We start from the raw sequence: 22,836 nt of genomic DNA on the forward strand, positions 1-22,836 counted from the left end.
ACCGGACCGCGGGGCTGAGGTGGGGATGTGAATACACCGACCTTAGACCACGAAGCCGGTCCTGGATTGCGCAGTTTGTAGTCATTCATAGCCGGTTCGGGGTAGGAGAAGGCAGGGTAATCCAAGGACAAGCCAAGGTCAGAATAGGAGACGTCAGAGTAATCGATATCCAGGTTGGAGTTCGGCAACAGGAAGTCAGGTGCACTCCGCTTCAGCGTAGCAGCTGAAGCGTGGGAATGGCCACTGCGCAAGGAGTGGGAGTGGCCCATGACAAGGACACTGCTAGGGGAGAATGCAGGTCTCGGGAACGAGGCAAGGGTGGCACTGGGGATCCAGTGCTTCAGCTCAAAAACCCGGGGAGCAAACCTCTGCCTGGGGTGAATGCAGCAAGTCTCTGGAACAGGACAAGGCAAGCACTTGGGACCCAGTGCTTCAGTACAGGAACCAGGAAAAGGGCTAGGCTGGCACTGAGGATCCAGCGCTTCAATACAGGAACTAGGAACAAGGCTAAGGCAGAAGTGTTTGTGGCAAACACAGTTACATCCAAACAGACTTCGATTACGCTCAGCAATGAAGGGAAGGGCGGGGACAGTATAAGAAGGCAGGCAGCCAATCCCAAGACAGGGGGAATTCCTCCAATGCCAGAGCAGAGAGACAGAGTAGCAGTGATTGCATGCACATGTGCTAGTGCTTGCAAAACCAAGGGGAGGTCTGTCTGAGATCTCACCACTCTGCCAGAGTGAGCTCCAGCCAAACCCAGGAACGGATTCCTCACACCAAGGTACTTGATACTGTAGCCATCTGGCTACTTGCCTGGTATGGTGTGGACTGTTGATACCCCCAAATAGCTTAGATCTCTTCCAGAAACCCAAGATGAGAATGTGGGTAGTAACCTCCTTACTATCTAAGCCTGGGGGGGGGGGGTGGACCGCCACCCACTTTAGCTTGATGTCCCAAACATAAATCTGGGGGCAGCTGAAGCTGGATCCCAAGACAGTGCTCTTTTGAATTAAACAATGTTGCTTGTTGCCTCTGCAATGATACAATGATCAATCTGTGGTTGTTTCTCTGCGATGAAACTCAGCCCATGATCCAGCACACAAACAGACTCCTGCCGATGCTGCAAGACTGCAGCTTCTACTTTGGGAAGATTATCCCTAAGAGATCTCTACTAGCTCTCTGTACTTTGCTACCATACACACTGCTCTTTCAGTTGCAGGCACACAATAGGCTTGCCTCCCCATGCATTGAATGCCTAATAATTACACAGTGCTTAAATTAATTATTCCAAGTTAACCACTGGTGTCCATAATTTTATGAACAGAGTGGTATCACTGATTTCTCAAACTTTAAAACACCATATTTATTGGTCGAAGCAATACCATTGCTTTCATGCACTGTAAAACACAATATACAGTGAGAAGAAATCAGAACCACTGCTTTCATGCATTTTAATATACAATATATATTACAGTACATTAAATTACACAGATATACATGGGCAAAATACAGTACTGATTCCCACTATTAAACCTATTGTTTCCAATAGTCCATAGTATGATCATAGGCAGCAGGACAAAGCCTCCCATTAATTTTGGGAAGCCCTAATGCCTATCTTGTAAAATGTTCTTTCCCTAATCCCTAAATATCTCACCTACTGTATCTTTCAGCACTGGAAAACTTTCCAAAACAGCATTATGCCATCAAACTTTGAATTGTATTACAGTATATTTTAGACACTAGAAAGGGGCATAAAGAAAACTAACAGTGATTGTATTATGTTATTTCTGGAACTTGGGAAAAATAATGTTTTTGTTAATAGGGCAGCATTCACTATACTTTCAGGGTCAACCAAGAAAAATCAGACTAAAGTGGCAGATTTTAAACTGTACTGTATTTGTGTTTTCTTTATTTATTCATTATTGAACACTAACATCAGCATACAACAATACAAATACACCCCCATCTTCTTTTCTGTGCTTACTAAGTACATTGAAAAAAAACATCAAAGGACAAAAACGTGAAAGAAAAACAACAGAACTTGGAGAACAATGTGTTATTTATTGAGAAGAGGTATTTTTTGGCTAATAAGTAAATACAACACATGTAAATACGTTGTTTTATTTTTTTGTCATAATTGGTTTCCCTGTATTTATTATTGCTTTTTTTGTACAGTTAAATTAAAAGTTACATTTTATCAACTATACTCCTCATATTGACTAAAGTAGTGCACCAATATAGGATTTCCATTGCGCATCCAGAAATAATTTTTTTCTTGATTATTTTTATGCAACAGAACAATGTTCCAAGCGAAAGATATAAACAGATTTGTGAATAAAAACAATTAAGTGAAATAATATATAACAAGTATATCTGATGTAATCATAGGTATCTGTTTCTAGCAGTGAGGATTAAGCACCCTAATCTCTGCCATGTTTTTGTGAAAATTCATATTTTGTTTTCTCATTTTCTTTAAAGCAATAACGCCAGAACTTTATTTCACTCAAACTTAGAGGAATATATTTTATCTTTTTTCAGCCCCTAGACTTTGAAACTAAAAAAGCATACACGTTTAAGGTAGAAGCTTCCAACCTGCACCTGGACCATCGATTTCACTCTGTGGGGCCATTTAAAGATACAGCTACTGTGAAAATAAGTGTGTTAGATGTTAATGAACCTCCAGTCTTCAGCAAGCCTTTCTATACAATGGAGGTATATGAGGACACGCCGATTGGCACAATTATAGGAGCAGTAACTGCACAAGACCTTGACATTGGAACCAGTCCTATTCGGTATGGATCTTTTTTTTTATTATGAGTCACCTGATAAACATTACAATATTGTATGCCGGTCTGAAACATATACAAATACATTTACGGTTCGATTCACTTTCACTGAGCGACAGCATATACATTATGTAGTGTCGTGTGAATGACTATGGGCCATATTTATTAAGTCGTGCTACTCCATAAGACACATTTCATCGCTGGAAGACGCCTTACAGCTGCAGTAGAGAACTAGTGCACTTTGAACTTTTAAACATTTACAAAACTTTGTGAGGAGCTAAAAGAACCTATACACCTCCCCAGACACATCTTTAAAGAACATATGGAGAGACAACATGTGGAGAGACACCTGTGCATAAAACTGAAAATTTCCTGAGATACATCGGGGGAAATATGCTAATTTAAATCAACTTTTTATATCCAAATTATCATATATCCAAGGGATTATTCGCAGGTGTGTTTAGTTTTCTACACAAGTTTCTCTCCATGTGTTCTTTAAATCTATGTTTGGTGAGGTATTTAAGTCACTCTTTCTACTCATTTCTCTTCCCCCCTCTACCTTCCCCGTCTCTCTTCCCCCTCTCTCTTCCCCCTCTCTCTTTCCCCTCTCTCTTCCCCCTCTCTCTTCCCCCCTCTCTCTTCCCCCTCTCTCTTCCCCCTCTCTCTTCCCCCTCTCTCTTCCCCCTCTCTCTTCCCCATCTATCACTACTCTCTCACACCTCTCTCTCACTCCTCTCCTTTCTCTTTCTCCCTCTTTCTCTCGTCCCCATCTCTCTCTTCCCCCTCCCTCTCTCTTCTCTCCCCCTCTCTCTTCCCTTGCCCCCTTTCTCATCCCTCCCATCCTCTTCCCCCTCTCTTATTCCCCCCTCTATCTTCCCCCCCCCCCCTCACTCTTAGCCTCCTCTCTCTTTATCTCTCCCCCACTCTCTTCCAATCCCTCTCTATCCCCCTTCCCCTTATCATCTTCTCTCATGTGATTGAATCAAAACAATGGCCACTTCTCTCGCTGGCACATTGTGTATGTTTTTGCTGCAGTGCACCACAGGTTGCAATAATGTTTGCTAAATCTGAATGTACTTTTCCACAGTAGGTTAGATAAACTACAGTATAAACCAAATGTCTTCTTCACTTAAAACATAGTGTGTTCTTACTACTACAGTATGTATATACAGTATAAAATGAACTTTTCTCCAACTATGCATATTTCATTTTCATACAGTAGTTTCTCTATTATTTTCCTCAAAGATATTTGACACAAAGACCTTATTATGACTTTTAATAATAATTATGTTTCCCAATGCAGTTCACATATATATAGCTCTCTACTAAGTTAATAAATGATACTTTAAATTAAATCTGTATTTTTTTTCAAATCTGTTTTAGGAAATACTCCATAGGAAATTAAACAAATATTTAAAAAAAAAAAAAGGTAGAATATGCGCAGGGAAAGCTGTTTTTGACCATACACCACGAGAATGTGACTGGAATATATTAAAGATCTGTTTTAGATAATTTTTTTGAAGAAAATACAGTAAGGTTTATTAATCTTATATCTGTGACTTTAAAACTAAGAGTCAGAATAGCTATGTGATACAGAATAATAACACAACAAACACAGAACTCTTCAGTACCAATATGAACATTATTAAGAACATTGCTGCCCACATACAATTATGACAGAGGTTCAAATATTCATTATTAAGATAGAGAAAAAACTGGTGTGCAGTTGGGACTGTGGTTTTAAGGTTACAGTATCATGAACACAGTGTGATTGAGAGTTATGTAGCAGAATATTATTTTAAATAAATCTCTAGTCAGATTATAGTTCTGGTCAGCCTACTATGAAAAGGACATCAAAGAGCAATGAACGGCTTGTTGATGAAGATTTTTTTTTTTAGGGAAAGAGCACCCAAATTAGTTACTGTATGGTAATTTTGGCAGGAAAAGTGCTAAAGGAAGTATGATTAGGAAGTATGATTATAATGTAAAAATATATAAGGATACAGCAACAATGAATAGATCTAACAAAATTTTCTAAGGTAGTAAATAAAATAAATTCACTTAAAGAGATTTAAACAAAATAACTTTTCACTTGCTGCGAAGTCACGGTTTAGATCAGCAGCTATGACAAAGTCGAATTTAGTCTCCATGGAAACTGATGACAGATGCGTTTGGTATGTATACATTTTTTTTAAATATATTTCTAGAAAGAAAAGAATTTGAGGTTGTTTAAAACAGTTTAAAATATAAGGCAGTTTATCAATCAAATTATATTTGATTGATATTTGCTTGAGTCAGGAACAAATTTGTCTATCTCCTTGTGAAACAGAGCGTTTTTTATTGGATTTTTTCTGACTCTATATATTAATATGGGTTTCTCATTCAGAATATGATTAAATATAATGTTCAGCTCATTTGGCATAATATCTACTTTATAAACATTTAAACAAATGTTAAATTACATATTATAACAACTGAATTTGACATGTTAGGATTAGATCTATACCAGATAGGCTAGATCAAACTAGGCTAGACCAGAAAGACTAGAATGTACCAAATAATTTTTGTTGAATTTTTCAGTGCAATGAATAAATACTGACTTAAGGAATCCTGAGCTACTATACCTTCTCTCAGGCATGTTGCTCAATTCCATTTATAAGATGATTTCTGGATCAAAGAAAATACTTTCTTTATAGGAAAGGCTCCTAAAACACAATTGACAACGAAAAAACAACCATAACTTAATGAGATTAATCTAGTGTAATTTACTGAACTGGCAATGATGTGTAAAACTTTCATCCAAGATTGCAAACCAGGAAAAATGTGCCCCTTTTCAGCCACTACCAGTGAACGAGTCAGTTTGTAAGCGAGTCACAAAGTATTAAGTTAATATGCATTTCAATTTCACTTAATATGCTAATTTGAGTAATTCTGGACAATAGCTAGATTTGCTTGAGAAATACTTTAAAATCAAAACATTCACTTAATGCTGAGACTACAAACAGGGCACCCATACATGTTTCATTCACTGTCTGGCAATTTTGACTGAAACCCTCCCCGATTGGCTGCTTCTTTGGATAATGAATTAGACAATACATTTTGCATTAGATGTTGGTTCTTATTATTTCATTGTGCTTTAAATTAATGATGATGTGACTTCCCAGATCAATAGAGTTGTCTAATATAGCTTTCAACCGTTGTGCTTAAAAAAGTCTATTCAGAAAGTTTTGAGGACTTCTATTTACATGGTAAACACTGAACTCTACAAGCCCAAAATAATCTACAATGCATTTCACATCATCTGTCCCAGTATTACTTGTTACTGTTTTTGTGAATCTGAAGGCCAATTGTACTTCTATGTGAGATCCACCAATATGTATCAGTTAATTATTTTCCATTCAGACCATGAGAAATTTTCTGTTTTGTTGTGCAGTATTATTTCTTTCTTTCAACAGAAAGTATACTTAAACTAAAACACTATACTGTAGGTAGAATTTAAAAACGTTATATTTTCTTATATGTATAATATACCTACAGATACTCCATTGACATGAAGAGTGACATTGACAACTACTTTGCAGTAGATGCAACTGAAGGAATTGTTGCAACAAATGAGTTGCTGGACAGAGAAAGTACTTCACAATTCAATATATCTATAATTGCAAGTAAAATTAGTAAGTATCGTGGCTACAGAAAATACGCAAAGTGAATCTATTAGCAATACATGGTATGTTTCTTGGTTCCATTTTTTTCTGCAATAAGTTACTTTGTAAAGTATGTGAAACTACCCAGAGATTTTCATGTATCATATGCTTTACCTATAATAAAGTCTTAAATATATGGAATCACCAGCAGTATGAAAATGCTTCAGATTTGTAAAGAAACAAATATTTATTACTTTATATTCTGTACATTCATTTTCCTAAATCCATTTGCACAGTATACCCATATTATCATAAATCATGTAGCATTTCAAACATTGCCTATATTTAAAAATGTTTACATAACAAATTGGTAATTATTAGTTACATTGAAAACTTTGGTTCAACTTTGCTAATGTAGAAGGTGTAAGAGGCCAAAACTATTGTTTCCACTTCAAACTCACAAGGAGCAGTATCTCCGAATTGGGGGGGGACAGTCGGGACAAGTGTCCCAGGTCCGCTGGCTGCGGGGGGCCCGATGGCCAGACAAAGCAATTGAGCCTGAACTCTTGTGGCCGCCAGGCCCAAGATCTCCCTAAGCTGGGTCCTCCCTGCTCACTAACTATGGCAAGCCAGGCCCTCTGACATCGGCACGGACTGGGACGTCTGATGTCGGCCCGCACCAGAAGTAAACTGGTCTACGCTTCCAGCGCACCGGCATGAGGGAGGCCCGGTGTGCTGATGTCAGATGCTCAGCATGAGAAAGGGACAAGGCCTGCAGCTTGGGGAGAGCGGGGCATGATGACCACGGAAGGTCGGGTCCAACTGCTTTGTCCAGTTGCCGTGACACCCACAGTCAGCGGGTCTGTCAAGAGGCCTGACACCTGTGACCAGCAGCAAGGTAAGGGTTTATACTGTATGTATTGGTTTTCTTTTTCAATGTATTGTTTTTTTTAATATGTATTGGGATTTTTTTCCTATGTATTGGGGGGGGCTTTTATGTATTGTTTTTTTATATATGCATTGGGGGTTTAAATGTATTTTTTTCTATGTATTGGGGATGTTTATATGCATTGGTGGGTTTATATGTATTGGGGCTTTATATGTATTGTTTTGGTTTTCTATGTATTGGGTTTTCTTTTCTATGTATTTGGTGTTTTTTTTTTCTATGTATTGTTTTTTAAATGTATTGGGGGGTTTATATGTATTGGGGGGTTATATGTATTTTTTTATATATATTGTTTTCTTTCTAATATTGGGTTTTGTTTCTATGTATTGTTTTTTTTTATACGTATTGTTGTTATTTTATATGTATTGTTTTGTTATATGTATTTTTTATATATTTATTGAGGGGATAATATGTACTTGGTTGTTTTTTTAATTTATTGGGGGGGTTCTATGAATTGTTTTTTTTTCTAGGTATTGGGTTCTGCTTATATGTATTGGGGAATTTTCCATGTATTGGGGTATTTTCTATGTATTGGGTGTTTTTGTTCCTATGTATTTATAGCGAGGGAGGGAGTACGAGTGGGATGAAGGGGGGAGAAATACATGTGAGGTGGGGGACAGGGATTGAGTGAGAGTTGGGTAATTGCTGGAGGTTGGGACAAGGAGAGGTGAGACGGAGGGGAGAAAAAAACATGGGAAGAGAGAGGGAAGTGGGAGGGAAGTAGAGGGGGCTCACGAGTTGTGAAATGGGGGGCTCATAATACCACCGAAACAGGGGGCCCCAGTCGTAACTCTAGTTCTGGGACCCGGGAAATCTTTCTGCAGCCCTGACAAGGAGTGCCCAGCTGGACAGGAAAAAAACATGTGGAGGAAGCCTGGGAAAAAACACAGGTGCCACACTGCACAGTCGCTAGGCATACTAAAGGATGTAATAGGACAGAGAAAACCCGGGCGCTCCCTCCGAAGAAAATATTAAATGGGGTGAATGTAATAAATGGTTTACAACCTTGAAACTGTTATACAAGGGTCCCCTCAGTGTCGTCGTCTCTCCTATGGCTCTGACGCCAATAGGATCCATCCAGGATCCTTGTTAGTACAGGGATACAGAAAGAAAGGGGGAGCACTGGTAGAGGGATAATATTGTAATGTATAAAACCTCTAATAAAAGGTGGTGGGAGTAATAAAAAATGGAAACACACTTACACGGCCTTGTGTAAAGGCTATCACATCAAGGTTTCTTTATGGTCTTCTTTTTTTCTTCTCCTCTTTCTTTTTCCTCTGTTGTGGTGTTTTTCTTTCTTCTCAGGTCCAGGTATGTTCTTAGGTTAGCCGACGACTTTCCCTTCAGGCATCACCCTCAAGGCAAACAGATATACATATATATGAACAATATTGAAGATAAATTGCAAATAATAATAATATTGAGTGACCAGCTATAATATAAAGCAGCAAATGAATGCAGTCACTCACATGGCCAAGTGTGAGTGCAACTAGTGGGAGGTATCTTTTCTTTGTCACATGTAGGGTGACCGTGTCCAATGTCTTATGAGCACGTAAATAGTGGGTAATGATAGGTAATAATAAATATAAAGGATGATACTCACACGGCCTCGTGTGAGTAAACAAACGTAAGGGTATCTCTAGAAGATTCAATGTTGGTTTCCAGGCAGGGAGAGAAAGGCTAAACGCTCCTCCCCTTTAGTATTGAGACAAAGTGTTGTCTCAGATGAAGAATACCTATCTTTTATTTAACATTAAAAAAGGAACAGAAAGTGTAAAAAAAAAAACGGATAAAAACAAATAAAGGGATGCAGCCAGTCTTTAGGATAATAAATCATAGGGATCGATGCACGCAGCTAACTGCCTCCGTGTCTGGATATGGTGCTGCGTTACTCCGTTGCTTACTCCTCGACGGTGGCTGAGATTGTCCAAAAATGCTGACAAGAAAGAGCAACGCGTTTCGCCACTTTGCGGGCTTCCTCAGGCTCCGTAGATGGGGGGATAAGGCTGATACCGGTATATATGCTACTGGTAGCCAATCCCCTGTCTTGTCAGTGTGATTAAATGTAATTAGAAAATTGGAAACTCGTAGGTGCTCCCCCCAAATGTCTTTGGTGAAAAAAGACTTCATTGTAAATGCACCTCATAGGTGCAGACATTTGTATATAACTGAGGGAACATATAATGATGTCCCAATGGGGGAATATATATAACAATAACAATACTTGTTCTAAGAATTAGTATACACAATATTGATACTGTCAGAATATCAGACTATGTGATTGTGACAACTAGGTGAAAAATTTATACAGTAAGTGTGTCCCTACTTAGACACACATATAAAAGAGAAAACTTATAATTGTATTATTCGTATTCCATAAATTTGATGTATATGTCAAAAACGTAAACATATTACAAAAATAAATAAATAAATAAGGACAATGGGTGTCTCTATGTGAGTCCTACATGAAATGTGTAAAATAAACATATGGTGTGATATATTTAATCTTTGTGTACAATATGATGTGAAATGATACAATTAAAACCTATTAAAATTGATATATATTAATAAAATAAATATGCACATATATATACAAGTATGTGCAAATTATCAAGATAGCCTTTACACATGGTGCTGTAAAATCGATAAAGGGTTTATATTCATTCAGAATATCATCTAGTTTAGTATTCTGTACATTTAAAATAATCAGGCGAGGTATAGTGCCAATTAAACAAATTCGATAAGGAGTGTATATTAAATCAGAATATCATCTAGTGTAGTATTCTGTACATTTAAAATAATCCGGCGAGGTATAATACCAATTAAACAATAGTAAATGATAAATAAAATTTATACAAAAATATATGATTTGCGGTATGGCCCTGAATCTGAAAAGAATCAGAAAAGGACAAAATAAATAGGCATGTATAGACAAACTACACTGTGTATTATACACATGTCTAAAAAATCCCAAATCTTATGTTGGGGTTTGTGGGATAATTAGACAGTAATGATGTCTGGAAAAAGAGGCGGGATAGCTGTGGGGGGTATCTTAGAGGTGAAAAGAACTATAAACTATAAGAATGTCCCCAGATCTATATCTATATTCATTCCTCGGGGGGGTCAAAGTTTTAAGTTTATAGATCCAATACGTTTCTCTTTGGCATAATCTTTGGAATCTGTCTCCACCCCTCCAGTTTTGATCTACTCTCTCGATCCCTTTAAAACTGAGACTCTCCGAGTTTCCTTCGTGAAATAAACAAATGTCTTGAGACACTATGTGTTACTACCTGCTTGCGTATGTTACCCATGTGCTCCAAAATGCGTACCCTCAGAGGTCTCGAGGTCCATCCTACATATTGGAGATCACATGGGCAAGCAAGCAGGTATACAACAAAGTCTGTGCGGCAGCTAATCGCGTTTTTAATTTTAAATTTTTCTTTAGTTACGTTAGAGCTGAAAGTTGCTTTGTCTCCTTTCATCATTTTTTGCACGCTTTGCAGCTAATACAATTAAAAAAAACAATTGGGGGAGGTAGCCAGTTTTGGGTATTACTGACTATTTCTCTCCTGAATGTACTTGGTGCCAACTGTGACTTAATGCAGGGGGCTTTTCTATAAATAACCTTTGGTACTGAAGGAATATGTCCTCTTAGAATAGGGTCTAACTGTACTACGTGCCAATGTTTTTGTATGATGTCTTTCACCTTAACAGCGTCTGTACTATACGTAGTGATAAATGCTGACGTATAAGTTGTGTCTTTTCTTTTCGATGATAGTTTTTAACCGTTTTTTTTACACTTTCTGTTCCATTTTTAATGTTAAATAAAAGATAGGTATTCTTCATCTGAGACTACACTTTGTCTCAATACTAAAGGGGAGGAGCGTTTAGCCTTTCTCTCCCTGCCTGGAAACCAACATTGAAGCTTCTAGAGATACCCTTATGTGTGTTTACTCACACGAGGCCGTGTGAGTATCATCCTTTATATTTATTATTACCTAGCATTACCCACTATTTACGTGCTCATAAGACATTGGACACGGTCACCCTACATGTGACAAAGAAAAGATACCTCCCCCACTAGTTGCACTCACACTTGGCCGTGTGAGTGACTGCATTCATTTGCTGCTTTATATTATAGCTGGTCACTCAATATTATTATTATTTGCAATTTCTCTTCAATATTGTTCATATATATGTATATCTGTTTGCCTTGAGGGTGACACCTGAAGGGAAAGTCTTCGGCGAACCTAAGAACATACCTGGACCTGAGAAGAAAGAAAAACACCACAACAGAGGAAAAAGAAAGAGGAGAAGAAAAAAAGAAGACCATAAAGAAACCTTGATGTGATAGCATTTACACAAGGCCGTGTAAGTGTGTTTCCATTTTTTATTACTCCCACCACCTTTTATTAGAGGTTTTATACATTACAATATTATCCCTCTACCAGTGCTCCCCCTTTCTTTCTGTATCCCTAAGGATGTAATGTAACACTTTAATTGGGGGAGAGGAATTGAAGATCCCTAAAAGAAGAAGGACTGTACCTAGACAGCAATGCACACCTTCAGCGGTGAGCAGGTGAGAGAGGACAGCAGGTGCTGCCTGAGAGGATGAGCAGGGAAGGCAGCAGCCACAAAGCAATAGCATGCAGCACGTATGTAGGTATATCTTTATTTATATAGTGCCATTCATATACATAACGCTTAACAGTAGTAATCTAAACTGAAACTTAGAAAGCATTATTAAAATATATTTGAGTGCCAACCTACCAAGGTACAGATGTAGCAGCCGTTATTCGAACAAATCACAGAGCCGTTTTCGTGTGCTCTGCTGTATTCCATGCGGCATTAACGCGGCCAATCACCTCTGGCACTCGTGTTTATCACGGCTGCTTTGTTTGAATTTCATGGATTCTGTTTCGTATCTATGGCAGAAATGAATGAATTGTAATGTGTACAGTACTGTGCTACTGCCTCAATTTCAGTGTTTAACACTGTTTAACACAAAAATGCCATTTTATGCACTCGTGTCTTAAGGCGGAAAGGGGTGGTAAGGTTGGAAGAAATAACACGCCATGACATGGTATTCCGAGGTATATAATGCGTGGTGTTCTAATAACGGCTGCTGCATCTGTATATTGTGTCAGAGTATTCTTCTAGAAGGGGGGGGGGAGAATCCTGCTCAGCTGAGAATTAATTACTTACTAGAGAGGTGCTATCATGGATAATACACATGTATAGAAGGGGAAGAGAAAAGATCCCTAAACGATGCACTCTACTCTACTAAATCAAAATAATAAATTATTTATTTGTTTAAATTCGGTAAACACAGAAAATACTTAAAACTAAGGGGATGTGCTAAGGAAATCCTATATACAGATTTCTCTATTAGTCAAATGGCATAGGTAATTGAGCCTTAAAGTAGCCAATCATGCTTGATGTATCTTGCAATAAATGTAAAATGTGAAATGTAACACCTTCACATAATTACAATGTATGCAGTTGCTGAGATAGGTCCCTATAGGGTTATGACATGAATGTACATAGATTCTGTTGAGTGAGAAAATACAATAGTATCAGGTAACACTAGCTTAATTACCAATGTGTAGCAATATCATCAGAATGTGCCTGTGTATTTCACATGGCACTTTTGCCTACACATATAAGCTCAGTGAAATCCCTGTATATAGAGAGCCCCAGTGATCTGTATAAAGATCTACCTGGGGATAAATGTTGCCGGATCTACTTACAACAGCCTGGTGTAACTGCACACTGACATACACTTCTAATTGTATGAAAATAGCTCCGCACAGCGGGCCGGGTAGCATTGCGTGGAAGGATAGGGTTACTCCTACCTGATGACGTGAATTTATCACCATGGCAACCGCAGGCTTTAAAAAGCAGGCCTCTGCAGGGCACCTCCCACCCCCGAAGAAGTTCCGTTGTTCAGAAACGAAACGCGCGTCGGAATGACGTCACAGTGACGTCGGGTGTGCGACAGACTCAAAGGAGTTTGTTCATTGTCTGCTGCAATAGAACTATACAGTTTAACTAAGATGTGGGCCACAGATGTGGATCCCACTAGCTAGAGATAGTGGCATTAGGGTATGTATGTCCTTTGTTGATTAGTATCTACCACGAGTGAATGCGGAGCTATTTTCATACAATCAGAAGTGTATGTCAGTGTGCAGTTACACCAGGCTGCTGTAAGTAGATCCGGCAATGTTTATCCCCAGGTAGATCATTATACAGATCACTGGGGCTCTCTATATACCGGGATTTCACTGAGCTTATATGTGTAGGGAAAAGTGCCATGTGAAATACACAGGCACATTCTGATGATATTGCTACACATTGGTGATTAAGCTAGTGTTACCTGATACTATTGTATTTTCTCACTCAACAAGATCTATGTACATTCATGTCATAACCCTATAGGGACCTATCTCAGCAACTGCATACATTGTAATTATGTGAAGGTGTTACATTTCATATTTTACAGTTATTGCAAGATACATCAAGCATGATTGGCTAGTTTAAGGTTCAATTACCTATGCCATTTGACTAATAGAGAAATCTGTATATAGGATTTCCTTAGCACATCCCCTTAGGTTTTACGTATTTTCTGTGTTTACCGAATTTAAACAAATAAATAATTTATTATTTTGATTTAGTAGAGTAGAGTGCATCATTTAGAGTATTCTTCTGGCAGAATCTCAAAGCTCCGTGGTTCAATTCCCCCCAGAGCACTCAGTTAGGCCATCGGGTCTCTATACTGAATAATGCACCAGGCAGGGAAATTTTCTAGTGTGGTTTAGGAAGAGTCCCTGCGCATGCATGTGCTATGCCGACAATCACGTTTTTCATGACGCTTTCTCAATGCATGGAAGGGGGGTGCGCTGCTGATCCGGTGTGATCATATATTGCCACATCAATTAATTCTGTTGGAGAAGTTAACCCGCGGTGTACCGCATATGTGCAGTCTGTGAGTAATACTTTTGAATTCCAACCAGACACTCATATTGGTAAGAGAATGAGATACACCTCTCACTTACAGATGCAGCGGCCATTATTTTAACAATAAAACAATGTGCGCTGCTGTACTCCACGCGGCATAAATGTGGCTAATCGCCCCAGGCACATGTGTTTATCGCGCATGCTTTGTTTGAATTTCATGGATTGCGTGCAATTAAATTCAATGAAATGAAAGAATTGTAATGTGTACAGTACAGTGTCAATTTCAGGTGTTAAAAAGCCAGAACACTAAAATGCCCTTGTATGCACTCCCCTGCACTCACGTCTTAAGGTGGTACGGTTGGAAGAAATCCCGCACCATGACATGGGTATTCCGAGGTATACACCGCGTGATTTGTTAAAATAATGGCTGCTGCATCTGTAAGTACAACATTGTAATGGAGTAAAAAGTGGGGAGTGTTCTTATTGCAATGGAGTAGTTGGTAAATTCTAATGCGACTGATTAGATCTTTACACCTAACTTCCACAAACTCTGCATGTACTTGAGTGAGGAAAGGGAACAGGAGGGGATATTGATCTCCCATTAGATACTAAGTGCGGGCTACCTAGTTGCAAATAATGGGTAGCATTCTCACTCCACTCACAGTAATTGGAGAGGGTTAGTTTAAAAATAATCAGTGGATTCCAGACAGCCACTTCAAAATGTATGTTGAATGTCAGACAGGATCTTATGATAGCAGGACTACACATTATGTAGTCTAGAATGAATTCAGAAAAATAAATCCTGTTCTGAATAAATTCACAAGATATAGTGAACAAAACTATTCTCATATATTCGGTACAGTTTAACTGGACCAAGGCTGTGTAGTAAAATATATATACTGTATAGTTAACCACTGCAGTTAGTATATGAATGGAGTGTACAGAGGCAGCGGCCATTATTCGAGCAAATCACGGAGCCGGTTTCGTGTGCTCTGCTGTATTCCACGCAGCATTCATGCGGCCAATCACACCAGGCACCAGTGTTTATCGCGGTTGCTTTGTTTGAAATTCAGATTCGGTTTCTTTAGGTTCAATGAAATGAATGAATAGTAATGTGTACAGTACTGTGCTACTGTGCTACTGTGTCAATTTCAGGTGTTTAAATGCCATTTTCTACACTCGCCTGCACTAGCGTCTTAAGGCGGTACGGTTGGAAAAAATCACGTACCATGACATGGGTTTTCCGAGGTATACAACGCATGAAGTGTTCGAATAACGGCCCCTGCATTCGTAGATTTGTCTTCGTTTAGGCATTTTGGTGACGGAATCAAGAGCATATATATTCAGCATTCTTCCTTTTTTAGCAATTCAGTGTCCCAGTCACTGCTTCTCAGGCCTGGGGAATTCTGATCAATTCCTATGAAATATAGAACATTGATGTCACCATTGTGACAAAGGTTTACATGTTTTGCCAAAGGAGTGTCAAGGTCGTTCCGTATCGTGCCACTATGTTCTATGACGTGCTGCTTGAACTGGCGCCACGTTTTACCTACAGTAGCGACATCTTTTATTGCACTAAATGCCGGCGGCATGCCGGGATCTACCCCAGCTGCTGCCAGTAATAACCGCGCGCCGCCGCGTTTCCCCCACGCACCCCCCCTCCACTTCGCGCGCAATTTACCCCCCCTTCCGGACCCCGAACCCGGCTTCTGCTCTGCCCCTCTGCTTCCCCGCACCCCCGCTTACCTTAATTTGATCTCCAGGGGTGTCGGGGAAGCCTGGGGAAGCCGGGGAAGACGGGGAAGCCGGGCGCGCATGTGACTGTGATGTCACAGTGCGCCGCCACGCGCCGCGGCTACCCGCTTCCCAGACGCATGCAGCCGGCGGCTTTTACTCGAATAAAAGCTGCCGCTGCTGTACATATTTCTTGCCACAAATACAGACAACCAGGTAAATCACTCCGGAGCTTAAACAGTCCACAAATTTCCGAATTTGATATTTCTTTGAATCATTCCAATTCGTGAACTGTTTAGTGACCTTTATGTGCTTGCACACTTTGCATCATTGGCCCTGGTTGGTACTCTGTGGTTTCATCTGAAACCAAGTTAGCGTGGGTCATTCACTCAGATGACTATGTACCAAGATGTCACGTAGGTTCTGTGCTCTCCTATTGGCCATTGACGAATATGGCTGTAGGACTTCACTGATGTCCTCATCTGCTTTCAGAATGTGCCAGTGTTTCTGTAATATCTCCCATGCCTGATGCCACTGTTTATTTTGGGTACATGTAACAGGGACTTATCACTGTTGAGGAAAAACTGTCTCTATATCCAGCATTGGGCTGTGTAGGCGGACGCTGACAGAGGTATGCAAGGGAGACTTGTTATGGTGAAATTAAATAAGGCTTTTATTGCGCCTGTTTCCTTAACATCAGGAAACCATCCAAACAAGGGGTAAACAAAGCTTCTATTCACTTGGAAGTATTTCTAGGGAAAACTATGCAGTCCACAACTTCCTTTAGATAAGCATGTCTCCCAGCCCCCAAACATATATCATGAAATGAGCAGATATAAAAAGTCTTATTAAGGAAAGTCTATCTGTTCCTTGTAGTTGGAGGGAAAGTCTTCTCTGTTCCTGGGTTGCTACCTTTTCCTCAGGTTTTGTCAGCATTCAGGTTTAGACGTTTCCCCTGTGTCTTGAAAGCAGCTCTGCTGTTTCTTTTGGCAGGCTCAAGACATCTGTCCCCATGGTCAGTCTCACAAGTTGTGAGACTCAGGCACAATCTCTCTTTCTGTTTCAAGGGAAGGCTTTTCTAAGCAATCTAATCAGGCAGGTGGTTTTTGTTAATTGACTACCAGCAGTTAACCACCACACTGCTGGATTAGAGGCATATTTCCCGAACAGGGATAACTCCCCTGTTACAGGCTGGTTAATTGCACAGGCAATACACCTGACTCCAACTGGCTGGTTAAGACTTTGTTAGAAAAAGCCTGTTCTGAGAAACAGGAAGAAGAGAATCCTTTGCTCACAAGGGAGCTGAAATAAGGAAAATATAGACTGCAGAGATTCCTTAGCTCACAAGGGAGCTGACCAAGGGAAGAAAGACTTCAGAGATTTAATTATCCCACAACTATGGCTTACCAGAGGAACAGATGCCTTGAGCTTCAGAAGGACTGTATGCTGATAGCAAGACAAGGATACCAGACCGTATACCTGCACAGACATTGCCATAGCACACAAGGGTGCTGACCCAGGAGAGCAGAGAGGCCTTCCCCTACAGCTACAACAAACAGTTTTGAGACTTTGTTCTTGGACTGTTGTATGTATGTATATATGTTTGGGAGTGGTAACTAGCTTTGCTACCCACTCAGAGAGGAAGGAGTACAGGTGTAGATATTCTCCAAAGCGGAGTAGGCCTTTATTTTGTTTATTTTGAATGTTTTTGCCGTGTTAAAGGAACAGGCGCAATAAAGCCTCATTTTAGTTTCACCTTTAAATGGTCTCCATTGCGTAACACACATCTCCTACAGTACCAATAAAACACACAACCTTCTGTCCTGGCTCTGGAGGTTTATCTTTAAGAAGATCTATTCGAGACATGTACTTTGCTTTTTTATAGGCTCTTTAAATGATATTATTACTCTAACCTCTGTCTCAAAAGTGATTTCTCATCAGTGCTGCTTGTTTCTCAAACTCAGATTACTAAACTGCTTTATCTCCATGTTGTCGCCCCTTCAATAAAACTCTTTTTAGATTCAATTTGCTTAGCCCCAGTTTCTTGCAATACAGTTCTCCACTTTTTTCTCCACATTTGGATTCCTCCTCTACATTATCTTCCGGCTGGATGCACGCATCTGAAGACAGATTGTTCACCAAATCGAGGGTGATATAGTCATCATTATATGTCTATTCTTGAATGATGATTGACTCTATTAGCTCTAGGGTGATTTTCCTGTGAGAATAGGAACTGTTGAGCCATTGCTGTTTTCAAAGACAGTTTTTGACTCTTAAATCTCCAGATCCAGGCATTTCTTTAATATCCAATTAATGAGCTCTTCAAGCAAGTCTTTATTTACACTCACTGGTGTTGTAATTATCTGTCTTCCAACTCAGAGACATTAAGAAAAATATGTTGTTACATTATAAATCCCAAACTCTGATGAACTGATTACAGAGACTTTAATCTCTATTGCTTTGTTTCTCAAACTCTATTGTGTTGCTACAATTTTCTTTGAGGCATATAAACAGGTATCACCTGTACTTGAGTTTTTGGGTAGTGACTAGAAGGATGCTATTAGTGGCTATAGGTTCATGGTATATAGTGGTATCCAATTGGCCATCAAACCCTCTTGATATGTTGAGATCTAGAAAGCAGATATTATTCATTTAATAGGTCAGGGTCAAACGTAGGTTGTATTGGTTAGTATTAAGGATACTGATGAATGATTGCATTGTATTAATTGAACATGCCAGTGTATCAATACATCATCCAAAAAAATTGAACCATAGATCTATTCTTGAGGTGAATTTTTCCATCTTCTCCGTGAATACCAGTTGTGTCTCCACCATCCCAAATGCAGGTTTGCATATGAGGGCACACACTTTGCCCATTGCAGTTTCCTGTATTTGGTGATAGATTATTGAATCAAAAATAGTTCCTGGTTAACACAAATTGTAAGAGTTGGTTGACAAACTGATTGTGTGTGATATACCATTGACCTATCATCGTCAAAAAATATGAAATCGCCTCTAGTTCAAACATATGATATATACTCGTGTATAAGCCTTTAACGCCTAGACTTCCAAAAATCGTATCATCAGAGATAAATACACCCTCAAGTTTATTCAGGAAGTCCTTGGTATCCCGTAAGTATGATGGCAAGGCTGTTACAAAGGGTCTCAAGATCTGATTTATACAGTATACAAGCTAGCTCGTTCTGTTAGATTGCTAATAAGTGAGACAATGGGATGTCCTGGTGGTGGGAGTTTAATTTTATGGATTTGGAAACTTTACCAGGATGAAATCATATTTGTGCTGGAAATAACTTAATCGGTTAATCCTTTGATAAGTATAGTAATAATTTCTTTATTGAACTGCAGTGTAGGATCTCTATCTAATATTTCATGGCGCGATTTATCTGATAGGAATCTTAAATTCTCCATAATGTTGTCATCTGTATTTAAAATTACTAGTTTGCCACTTTTATACGATAGTTTTATAACAATTGCCTTGTTTTGTTCCAGCTCTTTAAGGGTGCGATGTTTATGATAGTTAAGGTTATCCTGACTTTTGGTCTTTGGTAGGCATTCAATGTCATGACTGACTAAATCAACGAATACTCGTCAATATTTGCGAATTGTTAGCTAAACGGTAGAAATTTGGATTTCGGTTTTAGACTCATATAGGGGCCTTCTCCAGGAAGCTTATCTGAGTCATCCAGAAAAGCAATCAGCTCTTTTAAATACACCATATCTCTAGCATATAATGCAGGGATGCCTAATGTACTGGCCATTCTGGTCCCTCTTATTTTGAAGAATGTATGTAATTTAAGCTTTCTAGCAAATAAATTAGTATCCTTTACCCACTCAAATGTATTTATATTTTCCAAAGGGGAGAAAGATTGTTCTTTATTGAGAACACTAATGTGATGTTCACTCATTATCAAATCAGTCAGATTGATAATTTAAGACTGGTCTTGTATTAGGATCTCTGGTATCTCCCTCTCTTTTTGCTGTTGTCCACAAATTTCCCTCTTCTGGTCTTCCTCTTTTCCAAGACCTGGTTTGTGGTCTCTGATATTCTAAAAAAACGAACCGTGGAGGATTGGTGTAGGGTCATGGCTCTTTGGTCACTCACATTAATCAAATTGCATGGGCATTGTCTCTCCTCTTCACTGTCGGAGACCTCCTACACCATCGATGAGTCCTTGGTATTAGGATTGATTTCATAAAATTTGCCTTTATTGACAAACATGTACCTGTATACCTTGCCTACCTGGAAGTCCTTTGTGTCCCTAATAAAGTTCTTTCTTTTGCGTTCTTTTAATTTGATCGAGAATTTGTCTATGTTGGCCTTTAGTTTAGTCTCTATATCAGTGAACCTGTCATTGGTTTTCTTTGTAGTACAACAGAGAACACTGGATGGCGCTCTGACAGTCCCGTATAACAAGTGATAATAATGTAATAGAATTAAAGTGCAAACTTATACAAAATAAAACACCCAAAATTAGTGTAAAAATGATATGTAATAATATAATAAAAAGAGGTAAAGCCTCCACTCAACCCTTAAAAAAGACTGTTCCAGTAGTCTTGCCAAACGAGTACTCTCCAAACCATAGGGGAGCGGTGGTTGGTGCCATGTAAAAGAGAAAATCACATACAGTAGTGCCTGTAACAGGGGATTTATCCCTGTTCAGGAAATGTGCCTCTAAACCAGCAGTGTGGTGGTTAACTGCTGGTAGTCAATTAACCAACACCACCTGGCTGATTAGGTTTGTTAGAAAAGCCTGCCTTTGAGACAGGAAGGGAGATTTTTCCTGAGTCTCAAAAGTTGTGGGACTGACCATAGGAGCAGATGTCTTGAGCCTGCCAGAAGAGACTGCACGTTGCCAGAAAGACACAGAGGAAATGACTTCTAAACCTGGAGAACAAAGAAGCCTACCCCTACAAGAAACAGAAAAGACTTTCCTTTCTAAGACTTTTTGTATATCTGCACATACTGTCCCGGCCAGCTTAAAACTAATGCGGCTGCCGCCGCAGTTTAAAAACAGCTGCGGGCGGCGCGCGGCTATCTTCGGCCGTTTTCGGCCGGTTTTCCCACGCCTCGGGCACTTTCAATTGTAAGCGCCATTAGCGCTTATCTATTGAAGCGGCCGCCGTGCGGGAAACTCCGTTTTAAACGGAGAGAATCCCTGCGGTTAGCCCACTATACACCCGGCTCACTTTAGAATAAAGCTGGCCGGGACAGTATCAAGATATATGTTTGGGGCTGGGAGACATGCTAATCTAAAGAGAGATGTTGACTGCATAGGTTTAACTAGAAATACTCCCAAGTGGAACAGAAGCTTTTTTGACCCCTTATTTGCATACGTTTGGATGATTTTCTTGTGTTAAAGAAACAGGCGCAATAAAAGCCTTATTTAATTTCACCTCAAAACAGTCTCCATTGCATATCTCTGCACATGTCCTCTTACATATTGTGTCAGAAGTGGGATGAGAGGTGGCCCTTGAAGTTAAAAGGGGTCCCGGTGATTGCCTGTGAATTTTTTTTTGTGCTTTTTGCCTACAAACAGCCTGGGCAACATAAACAAAGGTCCTCATGCAGCAGAGACCAGAATTAAAGGGATACACATATAGGCAGGAAATCTACACTGCACAGATGGACTCTTTTCCCCAATCCCAAGAGGAGAGAGAGAGACTGCTGAAGCAGGTAAACCTTACTTGCCTATCACAATAAAGTGTAATATGGTCATTGAAATAGGGATTTTGCCTTCCAGCCATAGTCGGGATCAAGAAGTAAGTTAGCCCTTAAAAGGGATAGGCGTTTGTTGTTTTCAAATGTTTCGCTGAAGCAGTGAATAAGATGGTGACCCACTTGCGGTACTGATTCTGCAAGTAAAGGCTGCCACACCGCATAGGACTACCAGCTGTGAATGGAGTATATGCAGAAAAGTGTGAAAATTGAAGCAAGACTGTGCTGAAGCAGGGGAATTTTCAGTAAACAAGTGCTGAGGGTAAAATTGCCCTACCGGGGAAAAAGGAATTGCAAAGCTGTGTAAAAGGTATCCCAAAGAAAATTGCTGAATGTTGAGTCGCCCTGCCGGGAGTGAAAGAAATATTCCACTGCAAAGAATATATTTTTTTTTTCTGCAAGTAAAGTCTGTCTATGTATCTTGGGAGTAAAACAGGCACCCAAAGTGTGAAGAGTGAATGCCATAATACCGAAAGTTGAGACTGAAAATTACTGAACTCAAGCAGAAAACCACATTATTTTGCTGAAGCGGAGGAATTGCACCTAGCAAGTAAATGGTGTATAGCAAATAGAAGATTTTACCTAGCAACTGCACATCCAGTATACCTAATGAGAGCAGAGTACTGCTGATAATGTAAAACTTACCCAAGGAAAGAAAAAGAAAGGTCTACAGAGATGCCTGTGAGAGCTACGACCTCTACAAGCAAAATATGCCCACCTGTAGGACTACCACAATTGGGGGCAAATACAGTGGCAACAGCTGCAATAGCGCCTCCTGAGGTCAGGAAGAAAATTACACCTGATAGCCCCAAAATGGAGGACAAGATGCAGCGTTCCTGTAATGAACCCTACCCCACGGAAGAGTGGCCCTTCCAGTCCAATAAAGAGGAAGACATCTCTTAAGGGAACCTTAATCGAGTCCCACCCACAAAACACCCCAAAAATGGTGGGGGTGCCTGAACTCGGCAAGAACCGAAAAGACCGCTCTCTATAATGACAAATATGATCGGCAGGAGAAAAAGCGGGAGCAGC

General features: G+C 39.6%; 1 protein-coding gene across 2 annotated transcripts in view; it reads left to right on the top strand.

The window, feature by feature from the left end:
- CDH12 (cadherin 12) overlaps positions 1-22,836 on the top strand; it is a 1,010,774-nt gene that overhangs the window by 760,284 nt on the left and 227,654 nt on the right. For both annotated transcript variants that reach the window (XM_075585916.1, XM_075585915.1), the window contains 2 exons: positions 2,539-2,792; positions 6,324-6,460. In XM_075585916.1, the coding sequence (XP_075442031.1) occupies positions 2,539-2,792; positions 6,324-6,460 (391 nt within the window). The remainder of the gene's footprint in view (positions 1-2,538; positions 2,793-6,323; positions 6,461-22,836) is intronic.

The sequence above is a fragment of the Ascaphus truei genome, chromosome 2 (assembly GCF_040206685.1).
Source record: "Ascaphus truei isolate aAscTru1 chromosome 2, aAscTru1.hap1, whole genome shotgun sequence".
Classification (NCBI taxonomy): domain Eukaryota; kingdom Metazoa; phylum Chordata; class Amphibia; order Anura; family Ascaphidae; genus Ascaphus; species Ascaphus truei.